At 37.3% G+C, this 25426-nt stretch overlaps 1 protein-coding gene across 1 annotated transcript in view; it reads right to left on the bottom strand.

Moving 5' to 3' along the window:
• The window catches only part of CDH7 (cadherin 7), a 125204-nt gene that overhangs the window by 61735 nt on the left and 38043 nt on the right, over positions 1-25426 (bottom strand). The window contains exons 3-4 of the mRNA XM_004422624.3: positions 3901-4195; positions 250-369 (exon numbers count right to left, since the gene is read on the bottom strand). Coding sequence (XP_004422681.3) covers positions 250-369; positions 3901-4195 — 415 coding nt within the window. The remainder of the gene's footprint in view (positions 1-249; positions 370-3900; positions 4196-25426) is intronic.

Raw genomic sequence — 25426 nt, 5'->3', positions numbered from 1 at the left:
TTGATAGGAATTTACAACTGATAAATGTAATAAAATTTACATTTGATAAATGCAATAAAATATTCTTATAAGGTGCTAGTGCTTCTATAAATAGTTATTTATTACCATAGTACACATAGCGATAAAGGCACAATAAAAATATAGTGTCTATTATCAGTCCCAATTATATTGAAGAAAAATAACTAATGTTAATTCTATTCCAAGATATAAATGATGACTTTACAAGGAGTGCTGCATTTCAATTTTTACCTGTCTTAGGTTCCACTGAGAAGTACGGCTGTCCCTGCAGAATACTGTAGACCACTCGAGCACTGTTGCCATATGTAGGATCGTCAGCATCTGTTGCTGTCACTTGTACCACTGAGGTCCCTACATGCCAGTCCAAAAACCAACGAATTAAAAACTTCCAAATGCCACAAAGCATAAAAACTCACAAAATGCTGAAAATTCTATATTAGATGTGTTTTAAATTCTTCATTTTTCTTGTTTCAAGGCACATGAAAAATTGATATCATATTTTTTGTATAAGACAAACCCAAAAAGATGATAAATGCTAATTAAGCCCTCAGGAATATTTAAGGGATATAAAGATACGATGGTAAAAAAATAAGCTTGATGATGCATGTTAGACGGGGATATGCTCAGAATTGGATGGGACTCAAATTTTAGGCATCTCATCCATCAGGGTCAGGTAAGAAGTTTTTATGAAGAGCAATCTCTGTGAGTTTCATCACTATCCAAAAGGCAGCATGACAAGTAGTGACATCTTGACACTCAAGTCATCCAGGGGATCTCACTGTTGTAGCTAAGTAGAGCCAGAGAGAAAGGGAAACTTCATTAATTGAATAAAGAATATTCGATTGATACATTTAACTGGATCTTAGGTGGCTACCCTACCTCTTCAGTAATAATTTTATTTTTCGTTTCTACTAACTGATTTAAAAACAAAAGCATGAAATGAAAATTTAAACCAAACCCCCCCCCAAAGGAGGAAAAGCATGACAACATCAAAAATTGCATTATTAGTTGTTTCTCTACATTTCATATGATAGAATGTCATATTGCTTCTTCATTTTACTAGGTACTCACTTATTCCATATGGAAAGCATGTATTGTGATCTGTTCTTTTTATTTCTGTTTAGAATGTAATTTTAAAAATATTAGATACTCAAGTTTGCTTGGTTTATATATTTAAGCACATGCTATTTTATCATTTATGTCCTATCTGATGGGGATGGGACAAGTCCCTTTCTTTATATATTCTTTTAAGGTTCAAGTTTGTTTCTAATAATTTCTTGAAAATATGGCATTTTTAATTTAATGTCTCTTTTAGATATATTCCTACATAGATATCCCTTTCTAAATGCCTTAAATAAGTCATTAATGTCCATTTTGTTACAAATCTACTCACTTTTCCACTCTATCACTTCCCTTATCAATGCCATTTTCTTTAAAAGTGACTGGAAATTATGAAGTTACATATATAGCACCATTTTTTAAATTATGAAGTTTTTTTTTATGAGACAGACTTAGGTGATTGTGCCATGTGAGTGCCTAGTAGGACCAAATGGTAAATGACGTATATTTAAAAATCTTTTTAAGAATTAAATCTTATTTTAAAATGTTAGAATAAATGATATTCATGTTCTCTGTTTTCTCTATAATGCACCATCTTTACAGCAATATTTACTCTGGTGATACACTTTAGGTACTGATTTTCTACTTCATTTGAAAAGAAAACAACCTTAAATAAACAAAATAATGAAAACCACCTCAGTAATTTTACTTGTGTATAATATAATTTTTTCTGAAGTGTTCATTAAGTAATCTACTACACACACACACACACATATTCTCAAATAACTTTAAATTTTCCATGCTTACTATCCATGCTGGCAAGGAATAAGCTATCTTAAGGGTCTGAGATTGTGTTTTAAATCTTATAATTAGTTAGCACGCAATGAAAAAAATACCCTGAATATTAAACACTGAAAGCTTGTGCTGTATATACCATACTATTTAGTGGTGATTATAACTATTTGGTTAGAATTAAACACTTTGATAAACGATGACTCACTATAAATCCATATAACATATTTTACACATTCTTAGTTCGAATTTTGTTCTTAGTTTGAATTTTGATATTAATGATCTGAATTAGTGTCAAGTAGATCCTAAAGACATTTGAAAATCATTTTCTAAAATGTTCTGATCCTGTTGGAATCAATCAAATAACTAAAATAACTTACATGTGCACATAATAATCATGTTGTTTGATATCAGAATGGTACCATTGAAACCTAAATTACAGTGCATTACTTAGCCTCTAAAACAAAAATCTCCCATTAATCCAATTTGCATCGAACATTCCATATAGGAAAGTGAAACCTTAGCAAGCCAATGAATAATGCCCAAATGCCCATGAGAGTTATGGAGTCAAACTGAATTGCTCAAACACACCTCAAAACTTCCTGTTTTTCTAAACATTACTACTTTGGGGAGGACAATGTGCCTTCTCTTTTCTCTAAAACCTCCAAAATCTTGTTGCTGCTGTCATCATTGTTGTTGTTTTTGTTACTGTTGTTAAGCAACAACAGCAGGAAGCACTCTGAAGATGTGGGTGGTATTGAGAAAGTGTGAATAAGCCTGTCTGGTCAAAGAAACGCTTATATATAAGCTAACTATAGTGAGATACTGTCACTGTGGTTCAGTTCCTGGCCACAAGCATTGATTTCTCTGGTTCATTTTCGGTTTCTATTTCTTTAGCAGCTAGAGACATGGTGTTCCAAATAATTTTCTCTCTCCCAGCTGATAGGAACAGAAATTTAGGGTCACCGCATTGTGATTCCCCGAAAGGGCACACATAACACATCTTTGCAATTCCACTCCCCAGCATAGCGGATGTGCTGACTGAATGATGGAATGAATGAAATGACATTTAAAGTAAAACAAATCGCACTGAGTAAAATTTTCATGTGTTAAAATACAAGCTAAATTATTATTTTAAATAAACTTCCTCCTTCAATACTAAAAACAACAGGAAATTAATATAGAAATCAACTGATCTCTCTTCCAGCCCCATAATTTTTTATTTTGTAAGATCATCCATACTTTAATTACATATTGGCTTAAAACTATTCCAAAAGTATCTGAATAGATGGAATTTAAAACAGAGTTTAATAGTATTTGATATAAATAAAGTATATACTAGAAGTACTTTACTTTCCATTTTTCCAGTAATGGGGCAATGTCAAAAGGCCTTTGAGTAAAACGGCCTTCATTATTCTTTTATACGTCTCAAACCGAGTATCATTTTTCCATTACTATCAACTCAGTAATAAAATTTCATATGTTTAAGTTTCTGGAGAAATTACAGAAGGATTAGTGGTGGCATGTGGATGGACATTTGTAGGTTCAAACATTCTACAAGCAAATAGACTGGCTGATCCAATGTTAACCTGATCCAATGTTAACCACTGACAGCCTGCCTGATATCTTGGCCAGAAACAGATGCTCAGAATAGTGAATTATTATGTTAGTATCAGGAGAAAGAAAAGTAAAAGATCATCACAGGGCTGTGTCTGGAAGGATTTTCTAACTTCATAGGTATAATTTTAATCATTTTTAAAATTTTTTTAAATATTAAATTGAAAAGGGAATGTAAGACCTAAGTAATTTATTGAAGACATTGAGCTCTCTGTGCAAAAGGAAAAATTTCCTAATTTTCCATATAAATAAAATAATAAGTTGAATAATTAGATTTAGGTACTGGCTACTAACATGTCTCAAATTTTCCCCTCACCCTAAATGACAAGTACTATACAAATACTAAGATGATTTAGTTTTACACAAATTCCCTAAAATCAGACACTCAGTGCAAAAGCAATGCTCTTTACTTACCCACAGGAGACATTTCGGGAACTCCCGCAGTGTACGGACCATCCAAGAATTTGGGTTCATTGTCATTGATATCCTGAATCTTGATGACGAACTCGGACTCGGGCTCCACGGGCTTGTTGGTGAGCCTGTCCAGCGCCTGGGCTCGCAGCGTGTAGTAGGCCTGCTCCTCGCGATCCAGCCTCTTGGTGGCATGAATATCCCCAGTGTTCTCATCAATAATGAAAATGGAACTTGCCCCTTCGCCTGACAAGATGTATTTGATGGAACCATCTCCTTTATCAACATCAGAGTGAAGCTGGTAAAAAATTCATGTGAGATGAGATTAACTTACAAAAGAGTCAGTGATATGGAGATATGTAAAAATAATTCTTATGTCAGGCAGCAGTACAGGATATTTTATTGTTCTTGGGAAGATAAGCGGATGCTTATTGTGCACAGCAGAAAGGCTATTAGAACGTGTCAGCTTGCACTCGTGAGCAAGACAATTTCATTTCTTCCCGTAAACAGTCTCATTTCCAAAGGGATTTTATATCATTCCCAAAGTTAGGAACTTCTTGTATTGTTATTTTTGATTTGATCTGTCCTTGCCAGTTTTAGCCATCTTCTTTGAACAGAGCAGACATTCAATAAACATGTATAATCGGTTGACCTGATCTTATTCCAAGCAAAAGGATTTGCTATAGAACATTTGTAAATTTAGATCTAATCTATTACTTAATATGCTTAGCAATCCCGACGTTCTTTAAGGGGGCCTTTCCTTCCCACCCCCACTTCCACTCCTTTTCACGATTAACAAATACGGATGGATGTCCAGTCACTAAATTGGTCCCCGAATCCTGTTCTATATTTTAAAATTTGAAGCTGAAAAATATCACACTGCTCTCTGAAGTAGGAATTTTATATCAGCGTGTGCCTGAGACTTCAACTAAAACCTTTCTTGAAATACCAAGAACTGCATTAGATTTGCATGATTAACCTCAGCATTGGCCGCAGGGGCAGCATCTCATGATTTGCATTTCATATCAGGAACTGTCCCTTCTGTATGTCAGAACATTATGTTGAACAGAAGAACCTGAGGAAACTCAGAAATAACTACACATTTTCCTGAACTTCATAACCTGAGAAATACAGTACTCAATCTGTCATCTCAACAATCTTTCATCCCCTATAACTGCCATCACTCTGGATTTCAATTAATACGAATGTAAAAACCCAATTTACCAAATAAAAAGGCTTTTCACTGCCTTACAGAATTATGTTTGTGTTTTTTAAAAGAGAAGGTGCTAAAAATATAAAATATGGAAAACTACTAAGGAAGGTGTGTGCACAGTGCATTTTCATCCTTTCATGGTAGCTGTTGAAGATACCACTCTTTGCCCCACAGATATCTATAAGAGATTCTTCCACCACCTTGTGACAGCTGTGTTTATACACTGCTTCAAAATACTTAAATATCTGATCTGTCCTTTAGTTTCTGTAGTTTTTAGTCAGGACTGAATAATACAAAAAATGAATTTCTGGCACAAGTTATCATTTAGATTTATTTAGTGTGGAATTATCTAGTGGATCACTGTGCCATGTGTTTATCCAGCATATGAAGAAGTTGTGTTTTTGAAATATGGTGAATTACTTAATTTTCTTAAGTCATTCTCAGGATTACTATTACGTCTATATCTCCATCTAATTTAAGAAGGAAAAAAGCTGAAAATTATTATGGTTTGAATTACTGAGTGCTTCCTATGTGCCAGGAACTATTAATGTTCTCTACATAGTAATTCATTCCATACTTACATTGAATGGCTTTATTATTCCTATCAACAGATGAGGAAACTGAGGTAGAGGAAGGCTAAACACTTTGCCTGCGGTCACACAGCCAGCTCTCTCTGGCTGCAACAGGATTATGAAAGCTGGTGGACTGTGCAAAGGCCATTCTCCACTGCCTACAATGGGATCCTGCCTCCGGGAGAGGAGCTGCTGTCCTGTGAGGGGGGACATCAAAAGGTGCTGCAAAGGAGAACCCAGGGAAAGAAGGGTGCAAGCAACCCGCCCCACCTGATGGCTCCCCAAATCTTCAAGAAGCTCAGTGCTTCAGATGGTTGCCATCACTGCGTTTTATGACTTACCAGAAGGGTCCCTTCTTGGCATTATACAACAGCGATAAAATCAACCACCCTCAACAACACACAGCAAAGAACTTGAGTCCTGAGACATATGCAGACGGTGGATGAAAGTAAGTTGCTTTAAGCTGCTAATACCTGAAGTATTCCCCTACACACACACTTCTCACAGCCACTCTACTAACCCCTCCTCACCTTCGTCCATGCCTCTATGGGCCAGCACCCAGTGGTGGGTGTGTACACTCTACTGATGACTAGTGTGAGATGCTGAAGGAAGATCTGATGACTATAAGAAATACATAAATAATACCCAGGTCATGTCTTTAATCAAAGGCTTGCTATATCTCTAAATCTCATCCCATTTATAGAATCAGCCCTTATGATACATTTGACTAATTCCTGTCAACTGATTGCTGTTTTCACGGCATGGTGATACAATGTTCCTGTGGTATTTCAGGTGAGGAAGAAAGGATGCGTTCTGTTTCAATATATAACAGACATTAAACTCTGACTGTGATCTTCAACCTGAGCTCTGATGCCATATTTTGCATCATGTCCTATTGTTAGTTGTTCTCCATTACTGACAGTATAAGAATTTAAAGGTAAAATGTTCATATTGCTTGTTTCTCCAATCATTCAAAGATCAGATTCCTCCTCTTCTACCTCACCCCACCCACCCACACACACCCCCTATTTCAGGAGCCCTGAACTTTACCATCCTCCCCATCACTGACACTTTTCTCCCAGTTAGGACCACCACTAGGCTTGTAATCACTGCCAGAATTCACAAGTAGAAAGTTGTTTTGAGTCTAAGCTCAGTGTCCTTGCAAAGTTAGTGTAAGCATCTGCAGTTAAAAGTGGATGACCATTGGAAATGTTAAGATGGATACATAATTATCAGATGCATTCAGACATTTAATCTGTGAGACTGCGCATTATATTAATCTTAATAGGTGGAGTAAAATCCATATTGTTAGCGAAAAACTATCCTTCTGTGCTGAAAAAAAGAATGCTTAGCAAAGAAAAACGCTGCAAATGTAGAATTACTGAATGGCATTCTTAAGTTAACACACGTCTATGTAGGCACATGTGCACACACACACACAGTCTTTGTGAATAACTGACTAATACAGAGTTAAGAAGTACTACTCTCCACAGTAAAAAACCTCTGGTCAGGAGAAAAAAACAACATTCTATGGTCCCACAATATGGTAAATTAATTAATAAACAATAAATGAAAAACATAATCAGGGCTGACCCGGTGGCACAAGCGGTTAAGTGCACACACTCCGCTGCGGTGGCCCGGGTTTCGCTGGTTCAGATCCCAGGCGCGCACTGACGGACTGCTTGGCAAGCCATGCTGTGGCGGTGTCTCATATAAAGTGGAGGAAGATGGACACAGATGTTAGCCCAGGGCCAGTCTTCCTCATCAAAAAAAGAGGAGGATTGGCAGATGTTAGCACAGGGCTGATCTCCTCACAAAAAAAAAAAAAAAGAAAAACACAATCAAAACAAATGTTTATACTCTATTTGGGGCAGAGTAGAACTCACAGTGTTACGTCTATTTCACTTGCAAATAACCTTATAAACATAATCTTGTGATTCATCTAAACAATAAGAACAACAAAATCTTGATTACTTAATTACCAGACAAAACTGACCCTTACTGCCTGGGTTCCTAAATCCTTTTCAAAATATTTGTTGTGACTCCAAAGTAAATATTTGTAGTAAATAATTTTTTTTTTTTTTTTGCAAATGAGCACAAGTAGTGAGGAGTACAGACCCCTTAGCTGAGTCTAGCCCACGATAAGGTGAAAGAATAAGCAGGGAAGGAGATAAAGTTATTATGTGAATCCTATATGTCGCTATGTTAGCACTGTGTATGGTAACAATGTAAGAAATACCAAATCGTGTTGTACTCTTCATAATCTAAACAGGCCAGGAATGAAAAGTACACTTTATATGCACCCTAAAATATAATATGTTGAATAATCCACTACAGCTCCATCATCCCCCGATTAATAGAATATCCACCCATTATCTCTAACATATCAACCTTTTCTTTTCAATCTCTCTGAACAATAATCCTAATTCAGAATCTTAAAATCTTTCACTCGGGCTATTACAAAACTCCCCAGCTACTCTCCACTTTTAATAATTCACATGGTGTAGGCTATCATAGTGCTTGTCAGAAATTATCTCTCCAAAATATACATTGAATTATATCATACCCCTCCTTAAATACATTTAATTGCTTCCCATGGTCTACGGATTTAGCCCCAAATTCTAAGCACGTGGCAGCATGTGGCTCCATGTGGCCATATGCTCTCTCCCTAGTCTCTCTTTTCCGGCACATCCCAGAGTGTACTTGATGCTCCAGGCATGTTGGACTGGTCACCACTGCCTAAGCATAGCAAGCACTTCTGTCCATTTCAAGACATGTACTTTGTTATCTTGCCCACCAACTGACATCCAACTCAGCTTAATGCAAGTTCCCTTCTACCGAAGGCTTAACAATCCTCTTATTTTTTTCCCAGGGCACGTTGTTTGAATTTCTATGACAGAATGCATTTAATTCTGCTTTATATTGAAAATCTCATTTAGTTATTTTCAAATCCAACCCCTTCTTTAATTTATACACTCCTTAAGAGCTGGATTCTTTTTATCACCATATTCCACATTCTCAATCAAAAATTTGTTGTATTAAATTTAGTAAATTTATGATCCACTTTGTAAAACAGTAGTGCTTGTTTTATTTCAATTTCTATTTTAAAGTTTTAATGCATTAGGCAAAAAACAACTGAACAAAAAAAAAATCCTGTATCTCTGGTTTGTTCTTCCTAATCCTCTGAACTGCCTAGATGGAGCTCAGATACCTCGTTTTGTATGCACATGAACACGTGGCACCTTACTTTGTACTTGCACATTTCATGTCTGTGCTCCCCAGGAGACAGAGCCCTGTAGGCGCAGACACGCTTTCTAGTTCCTCTCTGTCTCCCTAGGTCTTATACAGTTCACACACATACACATACACACACACACACTAAGGTGCTCGAGGAGGGTTTTATAGACCCTTAGATGTCCTTGGATGGCAGAATCTCCATGTCCTTGATTAATTTTTTTATCCACCATTTATTTTTTAATTTAAGAACGTAAAGACCAAAACTACAACAGAGATCAATGCACTTGAGTTCTAACAATTTTCTTACATCTATTTAATCACCTAGGGCCTGATACGAACTTCCTGGTCCAGCCAGCACTTTCAATCCATCTGCTTAAAGAATAGTCTGAAAATGGTGAATATTCCTCAATGCAGCAAAGAGTAAGGTAAAAAAAATCAATTCAATATATTGATCAACTTTTCTTCCCTCTGTGTACTTCTTAAACTCTGCTTGTTATTTGCTCTTACTGATGATCTCGTCTTTACCCTCTGACTTTTAGTCTCCTCCTCTGTAAAATGGAGATAAAAACATCCACACCTGGACTTCATCAAACAATTGCGACAATTACTCGAGATACACATACAGTAGAATGTGATTCAGAAAGGTAAATTACTATAATATCAGGATTGTACTTTTTAATATTTTTGCCTTTGAAAACACACTAAATTTTTGTCACAAGAAAGAGCAAATCTAGCCATAAGATAAAACTACTGAGAAAGAGACAATGTTTACCATGAAAGCTTTGACACTAAAAAGAAGCCTCTGCTATCCTCACCGATCTATATATGATGCAGATAGAAATAATTATACTTTTATATTTAATTTTCCTTGTAAGGAACACTTGAATAATAAAAATGCAAAATGCATTATTACATAAATAAAACTTTATACTGCTACATTTGTGTACAAAAATGGAGTAGCAATGGCTGAGTAGAAAATATGTACGTGCTTCTTTGAGCAGCGTGTTAATCAATCCGAGAATCATTTATATTGAACGGCAGCAAAGGATTTCTAAGGTGAATTTTCTACCATTGGTTTACTTATTATAGATTCCTAATTTTCTGAAGTTTAAAAATATATTATAGATTGTTAGAACTCATTCAGTTTACTTTTACTAAAATTTATAAGGCTAAAATTATAAGTATAGAAGGAAGATTTAAATAATAATTGGTGGAAATAAAACTACTTGAATATACACATTACATGCAAGTTTTCTTTTCTCATTATGCTTTTTAATAGATGTTTTCCACATGCCACTGGACACCATGTAATTATCAAGCTGTTAAAGAAATATTAGAGATGAAAACAAGTGTATGAGTCATTTCTTTCTGGTTGAAGGATTCCTGATTTATAATTATCATTGTGGTCCAGGGTAACAGAACACAATTTACTTGGAAAGCATCTTTGATGAAGATGCATGGTTTAAGAAGCATAGATATTAATGATTATACATAGAGTAATAAAGGAAAGAGATACAATTCAGGAAGTGCTTAGGTAAGGTTAAAATTGCCAAGAAAATCTCATTTCTTTCTTTTTTAACCAATAAATAAATAAATAAAAAGAGGGGCTACTCAGATTGATTTTATTCTTAGAAAAATTTCACACTAATTCGACAGCAATAAACATTCATTCTGGGGTCTTAGTTCATTTATTTAGCAGCAGAGCGGTTACAACTGCGAGGTCATTTCAAAGAAACCTGAGGTATGGCTGTTGAAGGTCCACTCTGCTCCTTACTGTGCCGCCTTGATCACTCTTCAATCCCTCTTTATCCATCTGTTATAGATCAGGGTCCGTAAATGTACACTTGGCCTTGAACAGTGAAGTGAGGATACAATGAAGGAACGCATTTGGAAGTATTTTATAAAATGTAACTTTCTATCTATATGTATAAGTTCACATATAGTGGTACAATAGAATTATGTGCATTCCAGGGGTTGGGGGGGATCTTACTTTTGTTCGAAAAGCTTGTACCTTTGGGCCTATGGCGTGGTTACCAGAGCTTCACATTAAGAGCCACGTCTTTTTCACCAGGGCCTGAGCGATAACAACTCAGAAAAGCATTCTTTATTCCACAAGGCTACATGCACTCCCTAAAGAACTCCACAGCACGCATCTCACCCTCTCTCTGGTTGCTGGCTCCAGGCCACATCCAAAAGTTTCATATGACTTAAGAAATCTGCTTTGAGTCAAATTCTTTCTGATCAAAACTCCTCCTTGGCTAACGTAATTGTGAGCACGTCACGTTCTTTCCTTCAGGGCTCCCGCGTGGTACCTCACTCAGCTCTGAACTCCAAATAGTGAACCAGAAGCAGTTACAAAGCAGACCCCTGGAAAAGTTAAGCTTTTTTCTCAGGAGGATAACTTTTATATTTTTTTATTTTTTTAAGTTATTTATTTTTTTCCCCCAAAGCCCCAGTAGATAGTTGTATGTCATAGTTGCACAGCCTTCTAGCTGCTGTGTGTGGGACGCGGCCTCAGCGTGGCCAGAGAAGCGGTGCGTTGGTGCACGCCCGGGGATCCGAACCCCGGGCCGCCAGCAGCGGAGCGCGTGCACTTAACTGCTAAGCCACAGGGCCGGCCCATGGAGGATAACTTTTAGTCTTACTTTTTTAAATGGGGACTGGTTGAGCAGAAGATGTATGCCCACAGGAAGCGATAGCAGTACCACTCAAAGAATGGGTGCCATCCATCCATGTCAGGGTGAGTAAGGAAACTGAGAGCAAGGGCTTAGCAGCTGTCACAGTCATTTTACAGAGTAATTTAATGTCTGTTGAACCCAATAGAAATAACAAAAAAAATAAGGATTGAATTTTTTTATCTAAACAATTCATTTTTAATGTAGTTACAAAATTATTAGGAAGTCACAACAGACTGTGTCCTGTGTTATCAAAAATAAGTGAGCTTGCAAACAAACAAAAAACTTAGCCCTTCAGCACAGGTCAGTTGAGAAGCACGGGGTCAGTAGATAAAACCCTGCAGGAAAGCTTCTTGAATACTTCCAGGCAATAATCAGTCCTAACTAATGTTTCCTGTCCTAACCTTAGGGAAGACTGGAAGATACTCGCCACCATGGAGGCACAGGGGAATCTGCAGACGCGATCTTTTAAGACTTGCACAGAAGTTTTGTACATGGCATTTTGGAGAAGGCATTCATGTACATGTTGCAGAGGGCAATAGCATAATGTGTTTCCAACCAATTCCTGAAGTCTTTTGCATTGCATTGCCTTGTGCATTTGAAAATAGAAACAAGAGGGGGGTGGGAGAAAGGGATAAAGGAACACATATGCATGGTGACAGATAAAAATTAGACTATTGGTGGTGAGCACGATGCAGTCTATACAGAAACTGATAAATAATAATGTGCAAATCAAATTACACAATGTTATAAACCATTATGAACTTAATAAGTGAAAAAAATAGAAACAATAATAGTTGAAACAATTCAAATATAATTTTGGAGTCTACACTTGGGTGAGAAAACTTCAACACTTGTATAATTTAAAAAGATAATATTCTATACTATCTTATCAGTTCTGATACAGGATATGTGTCCAATGTGGCCTGATGGAAGGCAGTATGTGGACAGATACAGAGACACAGAGAATGTCAGAGATAACATAGACCTAGCAGAGTGAACAGAGAAAAGGAGCTAGTCCAAGAGGAGAACAGACAGTGACTAGGTCATATACTTATTAATAAGATCTTGGTAAGAAGGCTGATGGTTAACTCTAAATCCACAGTAAGTATGCACATTACTTATAATTTGTGATATTTGGTTAACTTGTTTTCAAATATTCTTCATTGAGTACTTAGTGTTTGTTTAGGTAATCCTTTCTGGCATCTTTATAAAGTTACAAGTATCCCTTTAGCTGTTATTAAAAGCACCAGGGTAAAAGCACCACTTCAGCCCTTAGCTGGACTAGAGGGATACAACAGACATTATCCTGGTGCCCAAACTGCACTGTCCTTGTAAATTAAATGGAGCTTGAATCGGGCCCGTTTCTGTCTTCATCTAGACACTCAACATATATTAATCACCTATTAAAAATAAGTACAGAGTAGCTACTATAGGCGCAGTGTATGGATGAAGATGAGAAGCGGCTGAGAAGCAAGGTGGAGCAGACATCACTGAACCAAAGGGCCCCTGTCTTCATGAGCTTACAGAGAGGCAGGCTGTCAGTGGACCAGGTTGAACAAACACTTTCAGTTCTGATGACCTCAAGACAGCACCTGCAGAATGCCAAGAAATCATACGGCAGGAAAACCAAACAAGATCAAAGGTTCAGGGAAGTGCTTTTTAAAGAAATGATATTTAATATTTAAGTTGAGTTAAGAAGGCTATTACTAAGAATTAATCTGGCATTGAAGGGTAGAGCTTGATTTCCAGAAAGGAATTTGACTGAATGATGGAATAAATTACTTTTTGGGGACATTCAGGTTGAGTAATACACAGGATCCACTAATTTATAACAGAGAATAATTTTTGAGTATAATACATAAAAAGAGGCTTTAGAAAATAAATATGTTACAACCTACATTCTGTAAACATCTGTTTAAATAATTTAAAAATTTTAAAAAATTTTAAAAAATTTTACCTAGGAATAAACTTAACCAAAGAGGTGAAAGATCTGTACACCGAAAACTATAAAACATTGCTGAAAGATATTGAAGAAGACACAAAGAAATGGAAAGATATTCCATGCTCTTGGATTGGAAGAATTAACATAGTTAAGATGTCCATACTTCCTAAAGCCATCTATAGATTCAATGCAATCCCTATCAAAGTTCCAACAACATTTTTCACAGAAATAGAACAAAGAATCCTAAAATTTATATGGAACAACAGAAGACCCCGAATAGCTAAAGGAATCCTGAGAAAAAAGAACAAGGCTGGAGGTATCACACTCCCTGATTTCAAAATATACTACAAAGCTATAGTAACCAAAACAGCATGGTACTGGCACAAAAACAGACACACAGATCAATGGAATAGAATCAAAAGCCCAGAAATAAACCCACACATCTATGGACAGCTAATCTTTGACAAAGGAGCCAAGAACATACAATGGGGAAAAGAAAGTCTCTTCAACAAATGGTGTTGGGAAAACTGGATAGCCACATGCAAAAAAATGAAAGTAGACCCTTACCTTACACCATACACAAAAATTAACTCCAAATGGACTAAAGACTTGAATGTCAGACCTGAAACTGTGAAAGTTCTAGAAGAAAACATAGGCAGTACACTCTTCCACATCGGTCTTAGCAACATCTTTTCAAACACCACATCTGACCGGGCAAGAGAAACAATAGAAAAAATAAACAAATGGGACTACATCAAACTAAAAAGCTTCTGCACAGCAAAGGAAACCATCAACAAAACGAAAAGACAACCTAACAATTGGGAGAAGATATTCGCAAACCATACATCTGATAAGGGATTAATCTCCAAAATATATAAAGAACTCATGCATCTCAACAACAAAAAAACTACCAACCCAATTAAAAAATGGGCAAAAGACCTGAACAGACATTTCTCCAAAGAAGATATACAGATGGCCAACAGACACATGAAAAGATGTTCAAAATCACTAACTATCAGGGAAATGCAAATCAAAACTACAATGAGATATCACCTCACGCCCGTCAGAATGGCTATAATTAACAAGACAGGAAACAACATGTGTTGGAGAGGATGTGGAGAGAAGGGAACTCTCATACACTGCTGGTGGGAGTGCAAACTGGTGCAGCAACTATGGAAAACAGTATGGAGATTCCTCAAAAAATCAACGATAGAACTACCATATGATCCAGCTATTCCACTGTTGGGTATTTATCCAAAGAACTTGAAAACACCAATTTGCAAAGGTACATGCACCCCTGTGTTCATTGCAGCCTTATTCACGATAGCTAAGACTTGGAAGCAACCTAAGTGCCCATCAAGGGACGAATGGATAAAGAAGCTGTGGTATATATACACAATGGAATACTACTCAGCCATAAGAAACGACGAAATCCAGCCATTTGTGACAACATGGATGGACATTGAGGGTATAATGCAAAGTGAAATAAGTCAGAGGAAGAAGGCCAAATACCGTATGATTTCCTTCATTAAGTAGTAGATAATAACAACAATAAACAAACACATAGGGACAGAGATTGGATTGGTGGTTACCAGAGGGGAAGGGGGGAGGGAGGAGGGTGAAAGGGATAATTCGGTACATGTGTGTGGTGATGGGTTGTAATTAGTATTTTGGTGGTGAACATGATGTAGTCCATGCAGAAATAAAAGTACAATGATGTACACCTGAAATTTTTGCAATGTTATAAACCAATGTTTCTGCAATAAACAAGGAAAGAATTATAAAAAAAAAAAAATAAAAAATAAAAAAATAAATAAAAATAAAAAATAAAAAACCACAGAATAGTTCACTGATCTTAATCTACTGCTTGGCTAATGAAGTTATTATTTTTTGATATTCAGTATGTAGGTTTCCTGCATGAGAATTACCTGAGATGTTGGTGAAAATGCCAATTTCTGGGTTCTGTCTTAAGTATATGGAATCAGAACCTCTTTGAGTTGGAACTAGGGATCTGAATTTTCAGCCAGCATTGCAGATCAAAAACTTCTGGTCTAACAAATAACACCACTCGCACACAAACCTGCTGAGGCTAATAATGTCACTGCTGAAAAGAGTGAATCACTTTTCAATTAACTTGCACTTATAATTTCATCTATAAGAGATTATTGAGGAAAATTTCCTCTGTATCTTGATTTGTTTATATATTTTACTCAAAATAAAATTGTCCCTTCTCTAACTACCAGCAGTATAGGAGAAAAAATATACAGTGTATATTTATACATCCATCGAATAGTATGTGATACTTTAAATAATGGCTATATTTAAATTTAAACGACTCTAAAATTACTTCAATTTTCCATGGTAAGGGAGCAAACAATTTTATTTTTGACATAATTCAGGTTTCAGGAAACCTAAGTTCAGGAAACCTAAGAGAAGCTAATTTGTAGAGTATTAGTTGGGAGTATGTTTTGATGATGCAAAGTTACAGTGTGTTACCAACATAAACTACATTTTCTGTATATGACAAGTTCATATGATCAACCTGCAGGGATGCTCTTAGGCTCTGGGCATCCCTCTGGGGCCACAAAGATAAACTCCGAACAACATAACACCTGCTTATATTTTACATGTTTACATTGGTCAGAGTCAGAAAGGTAGAGAGAACGGTCAAGGTGGTGCAAGAACTATAAGCACCAGCATCTGTGACACTCGTGTTAGTACAGTATATTTTTCCCACAGAAATTATTCAGATCTGCTCAAAAAATCAACATTTTCAACTGCCATATTTTTATGACATAAAGGAAATAACATATAAATATGATATAAATGGAAATAGAACACAAACACAGAAAGTGGGAGCAGAAAGAAAATATTTATGATCTCAATTAAACCTCAGAAGTATTCCCAAACCTGAGAGCCCCTCTAGGGGACCCACGGTGTGTCACCCCTATCCCGCCACACCTTCACCCTAAGGGCTGAAACACTCATTTCCTCAACTGCTGGAAGTGCTGGAGTTGGCCTGCTCTCAGCCTGCTACCACTCGCTGTACGGAAACTCACCCTCTATTGGAAGGAGATGCCTCGCCTAACGTCATACAGCTTCCTGGGGTTGGGAGGATACACAGGACCAGGAACTAAAGGGTTAGAGTGGGAATGCCCATGTTATCGTGGACTCCCAGAAACAAGGGACCAGCACACGGGGACAGGCATCGCCATCCTGGGAGGTGTAATTGATCTTGATCATCAGGAGGAGGTGGGCTCCTGGTACACAATGGGGGCAGGAAGAATAGGTTTAGCATCTGGGCACTTGGGTGTCTCTTGATACTCCCTTGCCCCATTTTGAAGGTAAATGGACAAGTGCAAGAACCTCAGCCTGAGGAAGGCTGTGTCATGAGAGGAGAATAATGAGTATCACTTGTAACCCGGAGACCAGCTGCAACAACCAGAGCTGTAGTGTTCATCCTACTAACCTTCTTGTAAATTCCTCCAACAGAAGAAGTCTAACATGTTTCTGTAGCAGCTGCTCCTTGAACTGATGACACGAAGCAAATGGATGCGGGTGGTACAAGGGGTGGCCTCTAGGGCAATGTCATGGCAGCCTCCAGAGGCTACTCCCTACTCCCTACCCAATGAAACACTGGGATTGTTGATGGCAGACGTTTCTCAGCTAAGTCCTTCTCAAAAATTGTCAGTTTTGGAAAATTTACAAATTTGGCAGATGGCAAAGTTGGCAAAGAGAGCCAGTTTGCCAAAGGTAATACTTCTTTCTTGGGGCATCCCACATCCAATAACTAGCTGATGGGGGACTTTAAAGCTCCTCCTCCCCGCCTAATTCAGGACAACTCTGAAGAGCCTTCCCAGCTCCACAGCTCCCCAAGGTTAGTCATGTTCTAGGCTGAACTGCACTGCAGTCCAACTCCTTCCTCTGCCCAATCCTACTTCCCTCCCTCCCTCACAATGTTAATTCCAAGAACTCACTCCAATAAAGTCCCTACAAGCTAATCCCTGTCTCCAAGTCTGTTTCCTGTGGAACCTGCAACACACACACAAGTAACAAGTAAGTAACTAATGAGCAGAAGTTGGCTATCTGTGCCCATCTGTCCTCAGGCATACCATACTGTCTCCTGCAGAGGCACAGGAGAGTGAGAGGCACATTTACGTAATTTGGTGAGAGATGTGTACTTGTAGATCAAAAGCAGCCGCTGAGGGGGAAGCTGCAGGGTGGCACAATTCATAAAGGACATAAGCCTGGGCAGTGACACTTGTTTCTTTGAGTCTACACCTGACATACTCTTATTTTTTCCATGCTCCCAAATGCTTTGATTTCTAGCAACTTCACACTGTGAACAAACCAGTCACAAGAGGGAGGAGGATACGCCGTGGTGTTTTTCATTTGGGAAGAGGAAGACGCAAAATGGTCTTCAGTGAGCCCAGGGACCAGATCTGCATGCATTTCCCCTCACACGGTACCCCCAGTTCTCCACACCCAGGGCGAGCGTCTTATGTTCACTCATGTGGGATGATGCCCAGATCTACTACGGAATAGTTCAATCAGAATATGTGTCCATGAGCCCAGACTTTTTTATTTTTAACAGCTCTCCAGATCACACTATTATACACCCAATGTAAAAATCACTGGCCTAAAAAGAAGAAAGAAATACAGAAGAAGCTGAGGGAAACGCTCTTCCATTTTACTGATAATATCATTTTGAAAGACACAGGAAGAATAGGTTTATTCACCAGATAAAAAAGAGGAAATAAGCAGGTCTGCAGAGCTTATGCAATAATTTGCTGAAAAGGTACAAATTTTAAAAGCAGACCTCAAAAAATCTCTGGCATAATTTCAATGAACACAAAAGCTTCCGAAATGAAAAATGAACCTGTTTCACATGACAGGACCCTCTGTGGGATATGTAATTGTCTCATCTAAAATAGAGCAGGTATAAGGAATAAGAGGACCATCTTCTGGCTCAAGTGACCTAAGAAGAGCTAAGACACGTTTTCTTTTCTAAAGCAAAATACCGTTTAAAAATAAATGAGGAAAACAAAGTCCTTTCTGAGCCTTCTTAGCACCCACTGCAACCACTGACTTCAACATGCTGCCTTCCTACCTCTGACAATCTTGACTGCAATGTTTAATGCCCTAAGGATAAAAATTTACATAAAAATGCAATAAAATTAGTAAAGCTATGGGAAGAAAAAGGGAGAAAGAGCGTGGAGTAGAGGGATGGGCAACATCAGAGCAAAGTCAATAACTAGTTGACGCAAGGGCGAGGCATCTTCAAACAGCTCACATCTGGGAGACTCTGGAAAGGCAGCATTGGTTTTCCCAGGGGAGACTGGCCAGGGCTGTCTGTCTTTGTTCTTTGTATTAACAGGAGGACTCCAGTAGTACCACCTAAGGAGAGGTGGTCGCATCCCAGTGCTAAGGTACAGGCAAGGGAGGATGAGTAATTCCATTGCTTAAAACTGAGATTTGCAAAATTCTGTTTAGCTTTTAAAGTGATGAGGTTCTATCCAATTTTAAAAATGTAATAAGTTCTCTGAGTATTTTCTTAACAGCCACATTTATTTCATTCTATGACTCTTTGCCCCTTCTTCTCAAAGGAGTATCAAATATTAGAGCTCTACCCTATTACCTATTAATCCACAAAACTGAGATTCAAGACGAAGAAAACAAGCTCTCCACCAGCACAATCGCTACAGTGAGTCAGAATATTAAAACCGATTCACATCTGTAATTAAGCAACACGACATAGGACAAGAGCCAGGGGACCTGAGGCTGGTGCCACGGAGACTGCTCTAATGCTGGACAACCGAGGCAATTAGGACCTTCCTGGGACTTCAGTTTGTTCATCTACAAAATGGATCAAACTGGGAGGTCTTAAAGGCCCATTCCATCCCTAAAACTCTATCCCCTCCAAATAAAGAGGGGTGAACTATAATCATCCATCCGGATTCCTCACACATACTGTCCATTCCAGGCAGTGCACAAGACACTGGGGTGTACGATAATGCCTTAGTTTAAACTAGTTTATAAAATCCATATAGGAATTGTGTAGATATGCCACCCTAGGAAAGTCAGGAGTGTTTTAGAACGTGTTCTGACTATCGTATCCTCAGAAAATCCCATAGATTTATTTTGTAAGATTCTTTCCTATAATTGCAAAATGTCTTTTTTGTAACGGCTTGTGAAAAAAAGGCATTAAGACATTTCCTTCTGGGCACTTGGGAGTGAGGATCTGTTTTGCCTATGTATACCAGCTCACAATTTGGTTAAAATAATTCAAGAGAAGTAAGTCATTTTTGATTTAAAAATCTATGTCAAGAACATACACATCTTTCAAGTGTATGTCAAGATAATATGCTACTTAAATACAACTGTCAGGACAACTGCACTTATGTAAAAGGAAACATTATTAATGGCACTTATAATTTATTTGATATCTTATGTACAAATTCAATTAGTATCACTTACAAATATACACACTAAGAAAACCCATTTGCTCTTTCTTTCTCTGAGATTTACAATGTTATACGTTTTCTCTGTACTTTATCCTGTCACATTTAGATACATGGTTTAGATGTATTATTCTATTTCAATTTGAACTACCCAAAACTCCTTGCAGCAGTACTGTGACGATAATGATTTCCTGGTAGAAGCCTGCTACCGGGGGATATTAATACAGAGAAATGTTCCTGGAGGGCATCGCTGGTTGTGGACATTTTCCCTCTTGTTTTCTATGTTGCTTCTATTAACTAAAACTTCCTTTGCTGCAGACCAAAAAATTTTTAGAAAATTAAAACAAAAAAAAGAGTGCCAACTGAATCTTCTTTCTTTATATTACTTATGATCAAAAAAAAAAAAAAGAAAAAGGAATACCATAACTGTATAGGCATGTGTTGTCACATGTCAAATATAAAATAATCGGTCATCACTGAGACTAGTTGATTCTGGACGGCAATACTATGTGAAATGGGACCATTTTAATCATGAGGAAGTTATGACAAAAAATGCCCTGCAGGCTTGATCCAGTCTAACTCAAAACCCCACCAAAACTGTTAAAGAATGTAGCTCCTGTATTCCTTTCTGTACCTTTTATACTTCTTTGCTTTAGATTAGCAATCCCGACTTTCATTCACTCTGCTTCACATATTGTTTTATGGCTCTCTTATTCAAATAGCTAATAGTGAGAGCTAATATTTACTGAGTGCAATTATGTGCCAGACATTGTGGTAAAACGCCTTTAATTCTCCTAACAAACTTCTGTGCTAGGCATTATTGGCCTAATTTTATACAGGAGGAAACTATGATTTAACTGGATTAAGTACTTTGCCAAAGCTTACACAGTAACGTCACGGACTCAACTCTAGGTCTTTCTAATAACAAAGTCTGTCTTCTATCTGTTCTACCTATACTATGCTGCCCCCACCCCGTCTCCTCCCATAAGAGATGAATGACCTAGAAAATCCTGGATTATCACATTCTCACATATGAACATCCAACCATTAGTAAGGAAAAATGTGCATTTAAAGCTATTGAGTTTTCAAGTTTTTGTTTCTGATCCTTCTTTGTTCTTTGACCCCCATCCTCAATCAGTTATCAATTCTCAATATTCCACCTCGATAGTCCGCCAAGTCTGTCATTTTGTCTCCACCTTGTCCATTACTGCCCTGAATCAGGATTTCATTATTTCTCACATACATTATCAGCTTAGCAATTTAGAGTTTACAAAAAAATTGCATACTCTTAACTGGTCTCCCCTCCTTTAACATCTCTAACACACAGTATTACATGATTTAAATGTAACTTACTAAAGCACAATGATTTTATTGCTCTTCAGCTCAAGATCAGGGATGGCTCCCTACAACTTTCCATGCTACAGATCAGCTTAGATTTAATGTCTTCAGTGGCATGAGCTCACTGACCGTAATGTGCACCATAATCACATATGCTATCATTAAAGAAAAAGAAACCTATATATTATAATTTTCAGATGTATAGGCATCCCAATTTCTGAGGGTAAAATGTAAAAAAAATGCAAATTATTATTGATAGAACGTGCTAGATTTTGCTTATTATCTCCTATTGCCTACTTCTAATTCTCCCATATTGTTCCTCTACATTTCCCTTTCTGCCCTGGAATGCAATAGGCTTTGCAAAGAAAAAATACACTGCCTAACACTTTCTACAATCAAATCCATCAGACTCCATACCAAAATTATCCATATTTTACATTTATCTAACATGAAAATCAAGGAAAGCCAAGTAAAAGTGAAAAGAGCACATGAAGCACTGAATATTATACGTTGCTCAAAGAAACATGATGACAACAGCTTCGACGATGACAGCATTTTGTTTAGTACTGCCACTGCATGCGTTTTCTCCAGAACATCTTTTAAGATGATCTTATTCTTATTTTCTTTACAAAATCAAGTCTCCATTGCAATCACACTGAGTGATAGTATACTCTGGTGATAAGTACAGTGTGATGAGATGTTGTAAGCAATTTATAGTTACCACCATTAACACAAAACCTTATCTAATCTTTGAGCGCCAATCTACAGACTGGACTGTACTAACACTGTTTTACAGGCTTTTAATGCAGTGAAAAATGTTTCTGGTTTGTAATGAAATGGAAATAAATGTATTCACTGGAATTTCTCCTATGTATATTTATGTAGAAGAAATGTCTCATAAACTTTGTGGGACAGAGACTGAGACATCTAACCTTCCTCACAAATGCTCAAATTTTAAAGGATAATCACTAAATCCGTCAGCACAAATAAAAGAGAGACACCATAAGCTGGAGGCTGGGGGAAGGAGGAAGGGGGAAGGAAAAGCCATTAAACCCTTCAAGGCAGGGTCTCAGAGGGGCATAGCCAAGGACAAAACGTCAGATGAGGATTTGTTAAGTGAAATGCTGTATGGCAATCCCATGGCCTCACTTAATTTTAATATTGATTTTTTTAAATGTTGCAAAATGCTTGGTATAATTGTTTTTTTTATGGAAATTAGTAAAGAGCTGAGTTTTGATGCAGGCCAAAAAGAATCCGTCTGCATGGATGAGAGGGGGCTGGGAACTGGGTAACAATGGAAACAGTGAAGAGAGCTATTCTGTTCTCTGCTGCTCTAGAGGGCAGGGTGCTACAACATTACAACACAACTCTGCGGCCAGGTAAGGAAAAAAAGCTGAAAAACGTATTATTCTAGAATACAATATTATTCATATCCTTATTACCTTAGAAAGAAGATATACATATCCTCCCATCTGCATTTTTTTTTTAATATAAGGCAAGAAAATTAAAAGAAAATAGCTAACACCAGCCGTAGGGTGGAACACTGCCTGCTGTTTCACCTAGAAGCTTCTCTGACCAGGATGACAATGAGCTTTTCAAGGTGTAGGTATTTGATTCTTTACACTTGTACTCAACAGACATTGACCATCTTTTGAGCCCCAGATGGCACACAAATTCAGTCCTCTGGAGTACAGAAACCAGAAAACTCCTCCTTTTCCTTTTTTTCGTCTCTCTTCCAAATTCTCTAAGACATCTTCCATATGTTTTGCCACTCGAGAAAAGGTTGGCTGCAGCAGCCATTCTGGGTCTCCATGGAGTGTGGCTAGAACTTCTAAGAGCCATTTTTTACTGCACAGAATGTCAGCCTCACGGGCACTTAAGAAAAATATCTAACACACCACTATAAAATAAATAGTTAATGTAGTTTTCAAAACTCAATATCCAAGTACCATATAAACAAATTAGCATAATGAACAGAGAAATGTTATTTAGTCAAATGCCATTTAATTAAAAGCCAGAGACATCAATTTAAAAGAAAGGCCAAAGAGAAACAGATGAAGGATTAGGAGCATTGGAGAATAAATACAATTATTAGGGCAGAAAGAATCCGAACCAGTTGAGTTATAGTTGTTTTGCCAATAATTATGTGATATTCTAAACAAATTATACAACTAGTGACAGAATTTGTTGGACACAATCCCAGAGTGAACATTAGATTATTATTATATATTATATCATTTAACATTGGCCCTAAGAATTCCAGTGGCGGGGCCGGCCCAGTGGTGCAAGCGGTTAAGTGCACGCGCTCTGCTGCGGCAGCCTGGGGTTCGCCAGTTCGGATCCCGGGCGAGCACCGACGCACCGCTTGTCAAGCCATGCCGTGGCGACGTCCCATATAAAGTAGAGAAAAATGGGCATGGATGTTAGCCCAGGGCCAGTCTTCTGCAGCAAAAAAAAAGAGGAGGATTGGCAGATGTTAGCTCAGGGCCGATCTTCCTCACAAAAAAAAAAAAAAGAATTCCAATGGAATGTCGGGCATCAGTCTAAACAGACAATGACTAACAGTGGAAAAGAGGACACGATCTATGAGCAGAATGCTTGGGCTTGGCTCCATTGCTTCTTAGCAATGCATATAACTTTCTTTCTGTTTCAATTTTCTCATATATAGAAGTTAACCAGTGATAACAATGTTTCCCCTAACCTCAAAGAGTTTTTGTAAGATTTAAGAGAGAGAATGTAAAAGAACATGGCCTATAAACTACAAAATGCTAAATAAGGTGTTTTTATCATCAGGGTTATTTGATTAAGATACACCATGTAGAGAAGACAGAGTCTCAGACTCAACTATTTTACTAATTTGTACGTACATATGTATGCAAAAAGTTGACGATTAGATGCGTAACATTGACATATACACATACAGATATACATATAAATATACACACGTATATATACATATATACAAAATATATATGTATATATATACACACATAAACACGTACACTCACAGATGTTTTGTGTCAAATGGAGATGACAAGCATAGAGACTAAAAGAAGTGTTGTTCCTAATTTTCAGATTAGATACTTCTTAAAACATTTTACAAATTTATAGGATTCATAAGCAAGAACATTAATGAAATCTTTAAATTAAACATTTTTTCATGTTTCTGAAAACCCTTTTGTAAATAAATAGATTTTCTTCTGTTCAAGGTATCTAAATAAAGAACTATCACATACAGTGACTCATAGTATGTACTTCATAATTTAGTGGGTTCATTTTGAACCAATCAATTACCTGTCATAAATAGTCCATAACAATGACTTTTCTACAAAGACTACAAAGATTACTTAATGCAATATTTTTAAAAAGTATTTCTGACTCCTTGGGTGAATAGGAAAAGAGAATGAAGAAAAAGGAGAAAACATAAAAATCAGCGTAAGTAGGGTACTGTTCTTACTTTCACTCCCAAAGGGCCCTGTTAACCACCAAGCTTAAAAGTCAACTCTTCTTCATGGAGTCATTATATCCTAAATGCTTCACCATCAACCAGGTTCAATAAGTTGTTTTCTAACCTATCTTCTGTGTTTAGGGATTTGAGTGTTTTATTAACGAATACTTGGATATCCCTCGGGCAGTCAAATTCAACATGGCCCAATGGTAACTTAATCTGATATTTACTGTCTTGAGCCAGAAACATTGGATTCATCACTTACTGTATAGCACTTACTACGTGGAAGGTACCTTTGCTGATACTGTGGATACGACAGTGATTAAGATAGGCAACCTCTCTTCCCTCCTCCTGTATCTCTCTCAACATTCTCAACTCCATGTTTACTTGTTAAATATCTCATAACTACTCCACTTTCCAAATAACTGTTATTCATCTTATTCTTTTCATCCTTGTTCCCACAACCACGTTTCAGTCCCCACCATCTCTTGTCTGGGATACTTAACCACCACTGAATTGACTTTCTGCCTCCAGTCTTGGTCTCTAATTTAAAAGTCTTTGACACTAGCAGAGTTGACCTTTCTGAAATTCAAATAGGCTCAAAACCATCCCCTAAAGGTGCCAAAAGACAAACAAACAA

The sequence above is a fragment of the Ceratotherium simum genome, chromosome 14 (assembly GCF_057802395.1).
Source record: "Ceratotherium simum simum isolate JZ-2026a chromosome 14, ASM5780239v1, whole genome shotgun sequence".
NCBI classification, from domain to species: Eukaryota; Metazoa; Chordata; class Mammalia; order Perissodactyla; family Rhinocerotidae; genus Ceratotherium; species Ceratotherium simum.
This window is presented reverse-complemented; position numbering and strand designations above follow the sequence as displayed.